Below are 8,704 nucleotides of genomic sequence, written 5' to 3' on the forward strand. Positions count from 1 at the left end.
CCCATTAGTTCCTAAAGAAGCTGCATGTATTTTTTAAAGAGGGAATGAAAACCGCTTGGGCCCTGGATCCTTTGACTCATGACTGGGACATCCCGAAAATATGCTGGAGAAGGTGGCCCACTCCACCACTTTCCCTAGAAAAGCTTATGGGTCACCCCTGGAAGGGGGGTACGTTTTCTTTTCTTAAAGAAAGGAGGTGTATGCTTTGCCTTTGTCGATGCCCCAGGAGACCAGTAGCAGCCGTAAGACCCAGAGACCACTAGAAGACTGGCAAACCATCACCTTCAAATATCTGGAAGAAATCCAGCGCAAAAGAAAGAGTGAGTGTTGAGGGAGGGGAAGGATGGTACCAGGAAGTAGGAACGTAGGGGAGGTAGGGAGGAAGGAAGTGAGAGGAGGAGAAAAGGCAGGAGTATTTCAATCTGGCAGACAATTCTCTCCCCACTCCCCAAGGCATTTACCTATCAGGAGTATGAGAAGAAGGAAAAGATAAATAAATATAGAATAAATATGTCAATCACATAAAACATTACTGAACATTACACTGTATTTACTCTCATCTTCAAGAGTGTACCTGTTTATATTAGGTAAACAACGAGGAGCATGAGTCTCCTTATTTTATGGAACTTAATATTTGAGTTTGCAGTTATGACTGATAACCTAGGAATGAATGACTATGTGGCTCTATGCAGTGGTGCATGGCTGTAATTCCAGAAACTCCAGAGGCTGAGGCAGGAGGATCGCAAGTTCAAGACTAGTCTTAGCAATTTAGTGAAGCTCTAAACAACCTAGTGAGACTGTCTCAAAATGAAAAATAAAAAGGCCAGGGTTGTAACTCAGTGGTAAAGCACCCCTCGGTTCAATCCCAGTACCAAAAAAAAAAAAAAAAGTATGAAGTATTAAAAAGAAATGAATTGAGGTTGAGGTTATCTATATGCTTAGGTAGAAAAATAATAAAATACATAACTGTGAAAAAAAGTTGGAATCACTGGAGAGAAAAAGATAAAATATTTATAAGAAGGTGGTGCAATCATTGGATAAGAGAACATTTGGATCAGAAGGGGTCTTAACCTGGCATAGTGGCACATGCCTATAATCCCTGCAACTCAGGAGGCTGAGGCAGGAGGATCACAAGTTCAAGGTCAACTTGCCCATGTTAGCAAGATGCTATCTCAAAATAAAAAGCAGAAAAAGGGATGGGGGTTATAGCTTAATGGTAGAGTGTCCCTGGGTTCAATCCCAGTACCATGAAAAAGGAGGAGGGGGCTAGTGTGTGTCTAAGAATCACATAGTCCAAGTCCCTTGGCTTTATGGATTTAGAACTAAACATACAGGTGAAAGGACTTGTTGAAGACCACAGTCGGTGGCACAACTGGGACAAGAACTTTGGGCTCCTGATTTCTAGAGAAAATCCTTTTTCTAATACACTGTCTTCAAATGAGACTTTTGAGAAGATGAACTGGGTAAAAAAACAAAACAAATCATAATAACTATAATAATATCTATTATTTATTGAGCACATAAACCATATGTCTCAAACTTTAAGGTTTAATGATTCAGAGGAACCCTTAGGGACTTAGCATCACTTAGCTTAGTACTCTCATGTGTATATGTCATCTGGTTTTATTATTTTTTAAAAATATTTTTAAATTTTTTTTTAATTGATGATAGACCTTTATTTATTTATACATGGTGCTGAGAATCGAACCCAGTGCCTCACATATGCCAGGCAAGTGCGCTACCACTGAGCCCCAGCCCCAGCCCTGGTGTTATTGTTAAAATGCAAATTCTGAGGTAAAGGGCAAGATTCTGGATGTCTAGCTTGGCATGATGGTGCTTGCTTGTAATCCCAGCTACTCCAGAGGCTGAGGCAGGATTGCAAGTTCAATGCCTGCTTGGGCAAGTCAGTGAGACCCTGTCTCAAAAGATTAAAAGGACTAGGGAGCCAGGCACAGTGACACATGCCTGTAATCCCAGAGGCTCAGGAGGCTGAGGCAGGAGAATCTTGAGTTCAAATCCAGCCTCAGCAACTTAGTGAGGCCCTAAGCAACTCAGGGAGACCCTGTCTCTAAATAAAATACAAAAAAGGGCTGGGGATGTGGCTCAGTGGTTGCATGCCCCTGGGTTTGATCCCCAGTAACAACAACAACAAAAAAGACTGGGAATGTAGGTCAGTGGTAGAGTACCCCTGGGTTCAATCCCTTGAACTACAAAATAAATATATAAATAAGATTCTGTGTGTCTAATAAACTTGTAGATGAGGCCCACATTTCTGGACTAAGAACCGCACTTTGAGTAGTCATGATATAAACATCACCTCTACCAAAGGAAAAAAAAGATGAGAAATAGGATAGAGAAGAGAGAAGGTCCTCAATGACATCCCCATCTGCACTTTATTTATTTATTTATTATTTATTTATTTATTATTTATATATAACAGCAGAATGCATTATAATTCTTATTACATATATAGAGCTCAATTTTTTTTGAGAGAGAGAGAATTTTTTTTAAATATTTATTTTTAAGTTTTAGGCAGACATAACATCTTTGTTTGTATGTGGTGCTGAGGATGGAACCCAGGCCTCATGCATGCCAGGCGAGCGCGCTACCGCTTGAGCCACATCCCCAGCCCTAGAGCTCAATTTTTCATATCTGGTTGTATATAAAGTATATTCACACCAATTTGTGTCTTTATACATGTACTTTGGATAATAATGTCCATCACATTTCACCCTCATTAGTGACCCCATGCCCCCTTCTTTCCCCTCCTACCCCTTTCTCATGAGCAATAGAGTTCCTCTATTGCTCCCATGCTCCCTCTCCCTATCCCACTATGAATCAGCCTCCTTATATCAGAGAAAACATTTGGCATTTGGTTATTTGGGATTGGCTAACTTCACTTAGCATTATCTTCTCTAACTCCATCCATTTACCTGCAAATGCCACGATTTTATTCTCTTTTACTGCTGAGTAATATTCCATTATGTATAAATGCCACATTTTTTTTATCCATTCATCTATTGAAGGGCATCTAGGTTGGTTCCACAATTTAGCTATTGTGAATTGTACTGCTATAAATATTGATGTGGCTGTGTCCCTGTAGTATGCTGTTTTTAAGTCCTTTGGGTATGGGCTGGGGATGTGGCTCAAGCGGTAGCGCGCTCGCCTGGCATGCGTGCGGCCCGGGTTCCCCGGGTTCGATCCTCAGCACCACATACAAACAAAGATGTTGTGTCCGCCGAAAACTAAAAAATAAATATTAAAAATTCTCTCTCTAAAAAAAAAAATAAAAAAAAATAAAGTCCTTTGGGTATAGATAGAGGAGAGGGATAGCCGGGTCACTTCTTTTGACAACCCTCACTACCACTTGTACACTGATAATTGTCCCTATTTTACCTCTCCTTAGCATGGCTCACAGTGGGGATCTCCTCAGCATCACAATGGACTCCGAATGGCCTCCTGTACACATTAGTCTCCCTGTACCAAGCCTCCTCTCCAGAGGAGGAGAAACACCTCACTGTACTGGTCCACCTGGCAGATTCTGACCTCCTCTGGCTCAAAGAAACCATTGCCCAAATTTCAAGACTCTTCAGTCCACAGATCTTGGCCGGGCAGTTGCTACTGATCCACGCTCCATCTGATGTCTATCCCTCTGTGAATGGCACCCAGAATGAAGCCAGTCGTGAGGAATTGTACTCCAAGCAGAATGTGGATCATGCCTTCCTCATGAGCTTTGCCACAAATCTCTCTACTTACTTCCTGTTAATCGAGGACAATGTCTTTTGTTCCCCCAACTTTGTCACCCAAATCCATTCACAGGTGGCCTCCATGAAGTCCAGTCCGTGGGTGATACTGGAGTTCTCGGACATAGGCTTCCTTGGCAAACTCTTCCACAGCAAGGACCTCCCACTGCTGGCCCATTTCCTGCTCCTCTTCCACCAGGAGAAACCCCTTGACAAACTGCTCCTTCATTTCCGCACCCTTATGGTCCAGGAGAAATCAATCATCTGCAGACCATTTCTCTTCTATTACAGGATGTCCCACCCCACCTTTGATGACAACCAAAAGGCCACGCTTGATCGGGAAACCGACCCTTTTGGTCCCGACAACCCCCCTGCTGCCGTTTTCACAGATATGACAGTTTCTAATGTCCACTTCCCCTGGGAGGCCTACACTCTGGATGAGTCCTACTTCTGGACCCACGATGTTAATGTAGGGGACCACTTGACCGTGATCTTGAACCATCCATCGAACCTGAGAAAAGTGCAGGTGATGACAGGCTCCATCATGGAGGGAAAGTACGCCCTGAAGAAGGGGCAGGTGGAGCTGGGCTACGACCCCGAGGGGATGCCTCAGAACTGTGCCTCATTTTTCGTGCTGGGCCATCTGGTGGAGGGGCAGCTGTCTCAGGAGATAGTTCCGAAAAGCATGGGACACCAAGTGAACTGTGTGAGGCTGGTGGCCAAAGCCAAACAGGATGGTGGCCTCATGATCAGGCACATCTACCTCTGGGAAGAAAAGGCCAAGAAGGAAAAGCTCATCAGAGACGGTGATACATCATTAAAAGTATGAAAAAATTAAAGTCATGAAGCCATTTCCTTCTAGCCTGTGTGAGTGACATAGGAAAGGTACAAGGGAATGATGAGGAAAGGGGGTCACAAGTTCCAGACAAGCCTCAGCAACTTAGTGAGACCCTGCCTCCAAATAAAATGTGGGATCTGGGGGAGTAGCTCAAGGGTAGAGTGCCCCTAGGGTCATCCCCAGTGTTCCGCCTTTACCCTGAAAAATAGGCAAAGGATTTGGATAGACAGTTCTCCAAAGAAGATAGCAAATAAGAACATGAAAAAAATGTGTTTCATGATCATTCGTCACTGGGGAGCTGGCGCAATGGTGCTCACCTGTAATTCCAGCTAGTCAGGAGGCTGAGGCAGAAGGATAACAAGCTGAGGCCAGTCTCAGCAATTTAGGGAGACCCTGTCTCAAAATAGAAATTAAAAAGAAATGAGGATCTGGTGCTAAGGTTGTGACTCAGTGGTAGAGCACTCACCTCTCCTGTGTGAGGCACTGGGTTCAATCCTCAGCACCACATAAAAATAAAGGTATTGTGATCACTTAACAACCAAAAAATATTAAAGCGGGGGAGGGGGCTAGGGATCTAATTCAGTGGTAGAGTGTCCCTAGGTTCAATGTCCAGTACCAAAACTCCCTCCAACCTGCCCCCCAAAAAACAACAAAAATGAAATTCTACTAATACTCATCATGATGGCTATAATTGAAAAACAAGGTAAATTAAAACTACCCTAAGATACCATCTCACTCCAGTAAGAGTGGCAGCCATTATGAAGACAACAATAAGTGTTGGCGAGGATGCAGGGAAAAAGGCGCACTCATACACTGCTGGTGGGTCTGCAAATTGGTGCAGCCAATTTGGAAAGCAGTATGGAGATTCCTTGGAAAACTGGGAATGGAACCACCATTTGACCCAGCTGTTCCTCTTCTCGGGACTATACCCAAAGGACCCAAAAACAGCATATTACAGGGACACAGCCACATCGATGTTTATAGCAGCACAATTCACAATAGCTAAACTGTGGAGCCAACCTAGATGTCCTTCAGTGAATGAATGGATAAAAAAAAAATGTGGCATTTATACACAATGGAATATTACTCAGCAATAAAAAATAATAAGATCATGGCATTTGCAGAGAAATGGATGGCATCAGAGCAGATTATGCTAAGTGAAGTTGGCCAATCCTCCAAAAATGCCAAATGTCTTTTCTGATATAAGGGCGTGACTCAAAATGGGGTTGGAAAGGAGAGCAAGGGAGGAAGATTACCTCTAGATAGGGAATAGGGGTGGGAGGGAAAGGGAGGGAGAGGGGAATAGCATGGATGGTGAAAGGAGACCTTTATCACTATACAAAATACATGTATAAAGATGTGAATTTGGTGTCAACGTACCTTATATATAATCAGAGATATGATAAATCATTGTATAATGGTGTATGAAGAATTGTAATGCAAAATAAATTTTTAAAAATCAAAAAAAAAAAAAAAGAAAAGAAAAAGAAAAACAAGGTGATGGAGCTGGGGTTATGGCTCAGTGATAGAGTGCTCACCTAGCATGTGAGAGGTTCAATTCTCAACAGTAAAATAAAAATAAAAGCCCATCAACCACTAAAAATTTTTTTTAAATAAAAATTAAAAAAAAAAAGATGGTCTTGGTGATGTACACCTGTAATCCCAGCAACTTGGGAGGCTGAGGCAGGAGGATCACAAGTTTGAGGCCAGAGTGGGGAATTTAGGGAGATGTTATCTCAAAATAAAAAATCAGGGTTGGGGATGTAGCTCAGTGTAGAGTCCCTGGGTTCAATCCCAATGCCACATACACACAAAAAGTGCTGGTGAGGATGGGCACCATCATACATTTCTGGTATAATGCTTTGGAAAAATGTTTAGCAGTTCCTCAAAATGTTAAGCAGAGTGGCAATATGATTCATCAATTTCACTCCTAGGCTTCTACTCAAGAAAATGAAAACCAACATTCATGACTTCTACACAAATGTTCATAACATAATAACCCAATACACGGGACTATCAGCTGATGGAAGATAACAAAGATGATGTACATCCATAAAATAAAATATTATTTGCCAACAAAAAGGAATGGAGTACAGATACGTGCTGCAATGTGTACGAGCCTTAAAGACATCCTGCTAGGTGAAAGAAACCAGTCTCAAAAAGCCACGTGCTACAGGATTTGTTTATATGAAATGTTCAGAATACAAAAATCCATAGAAATAAAGCAGATTAGTGCCCAGGGGCTAGAAAAAGGTTGGAATGGGAATGACTGGTAATTAATACAGGGTTTCTTTTTGGTGTAGTTAAAATGTTCTAGCATTGTGAATGCTTGTACAACTCTGTTAATAAGCTAAAAAAAACACATTGACTTGTGTACTTTAAAAAGAATGAATTTGGGGCTGGGGATGTGGCTCAAGTGGTAGCACGCTTGCCTGGCATGCGTGTGGCCCGGGTTCGATCCTCAGCACCACATACAAACAAAGATGTTGTGTCCGCCGAAAACTAAAAAAAATAAATATTAAAATTAAAAAAAAAATGTTGAGACAGGATCTCGCTAAATTGCTCAGGTTGTCTTTGAACTTGTGATCCTCAGACTCCTGAGTAGCTGGGATTAAAGGCATGCACCATCACGTCCAACTAAACCTGGGTTTTAATCTCAGTTCTCTTTACTGACTGTGAGATCTTAAAAATGTTATTTAGCCTCTATGAATCAGTTTTCCCACCTGTAAAACAGGGATTCCGCCAACCAGGCAGGATTTGCCTGCAAGTAAGGCAGACAGTAAGTAGACAGAGGGCATCAGCTCAAGTGCCTAGCCCTCAGGGCTCAACCAGCAGGCAACCCTCTTCCACCCTGCCACACCTCTCTCTCTGAGGAGGCCCACAGGCTCAGCCCACCTCTCCTAGGGCCTCTCTAGTTCCTTGCTGATGCATCCCTTGGGTCTCCAGAGCAAATACACACTCAGTTTTGGCTTCCGGCTTCCCTCTTAGCCTTACTTGGTCTAAGAGGGAAGTTCAGACAGGCCCAGGCAGGTAGCATATCTGCACTGAAGCCAGCCCAGCCCCAGGTGGGTAGGGAGGGGCAGATTTTTTTCCCACTGAAAGTCCTCAGGGCATGATTCTCCCCATTCTGGTTGAGTTACTTTATGAGGTAGTGCCCGGAATGGAATCCAGGGTGAGCACGCCCCACCTCATCTACCCTCCCAGCTCTGGATGGGCTACCTTAGGCATTCAAGGAGCGATATTGTCACCAAGAGGGCTCAGAGATGGGACAGAGAGAAAAATCCAGGCTCCTTGTGTCTCCCCTAGTCTATCTGGGCATAGGTGGAATCTCTAGGAACACAAGGCAGGATGGTGTGGTCTCTATACGTGAGCCCAGACGATTGCTGTCTGGGATTCCAAATGTTCTCCTCCATAAGGTGGAGATCATATCTTCAGAGCTGGTGAGGTGATCACCTGAGATTAGTCTATATGAGGGTTCAGCTCAGAACTGGAGGACAGGATACACATCACACTGGGTCCAACATTACCTATTACAAGGTGCTTCAGCGGCTTCCCCATGGCTGTTGGGGTCAAAACATTTTTTAGCACAGCCCACGGCCTTCTCACTAACCTCATTTCCTACCATATGAGCCACATGATTCTTGTTGCTCTTTCTGTGGGTTCAAACTCATGCCTGCCCTGGATCTTGTGCCTGTGCTGTTTCCTGGCCTGGACCTCCTAGTCTGCCTCACCACTTGTCCTCAGTTTCAATGAAACTCAGAGAAGCCTTTGCTGATTGCCCACAGAGGCTGGGCAGTTTGGACCTTTGTCTTCTCCTCTTCGCATTTCTAAAGAGTTGAGTGGACTGTTTAAGGTTTGCAAACCATCACCCCAGCCCCCAGTAGGTGCTTCCCTGGGACAAGGACCCTGCATGTCCATTTTGCTCATTACCATATCCCCAAGGCCTCACAGAGTACTTGGCAGGCAGTAGGCTTTTTATTTGCTAAGAGAAAAAAGCAACTAATCAGGCAGCTTTCCCCACCCAGTCTCTTCATCAGCTCTCCCTTAGCCTAAAGACTGAAGCAGTCCCCACCCCAAACACAGCCCCACCCCAAACACTGCTCAGCTAACTGCCCCTCCATCA

At 43.7% G+C, this 8,704-nt stretch overlaps 1 protein-coding gene across 1 annotated transcript; it reads left to right on the forward strand.

Moving 5' to 3' along the window:
• Nucleotides 1–217: 217 nt before the first annotated feature.
• Nucleotides 218–4,572, forward strand: LOC107140337 (alpha-1,3-mannosyl-glycoprotein 4-beta-N-acetylglucosaminyltransferase-like protein MGAT4E). Its single transcript, XM_048809018.1, has 2 exons — nt 218–320; nt 3,407–4,572. Exons 1-2 carry the CDS (start codon nt 218–220, stop codon nt 4,570–4,572), a joined length of 1,269 nt encoding a protein of 422 aa, XP_048664975.1.
• Nucleotides 4,573–8,704: the final 4,132 nt, after the last annotated feature.

This window comes from Marmota marmota, unplaced genomic scaffold (genome assembly GCF_001458135.2).
Source record: "Marmota marmota marmota unplaced genomic scaffold, marMar, whole genome shotgun sequence".
Classification (NCBI taxonomy): domain Eukaryota; kingdom Metazoa; phylum Chordata; class Mammalia; order Rodentia; family Sciuridae; genus Marmota; species Marmota marmota.

Excerpts from the sequence above, each read along its gene's own strand:
- LOC107140337 (XM_048809018.1), top strand. The coding sequence starts at position 218 with ATGCCCCAGGAGACCAGTAGCAGCCGTAAGACCCAGAGACCACTAGAA. Across the intron at positions 321-3,406 it reads AATCCAGCGCAAAAGAAAGA|CATGGCTCACAGTGGGGATC; the intron begins GTGAGTGTTGAG and ends ACCTCTCCTTAG.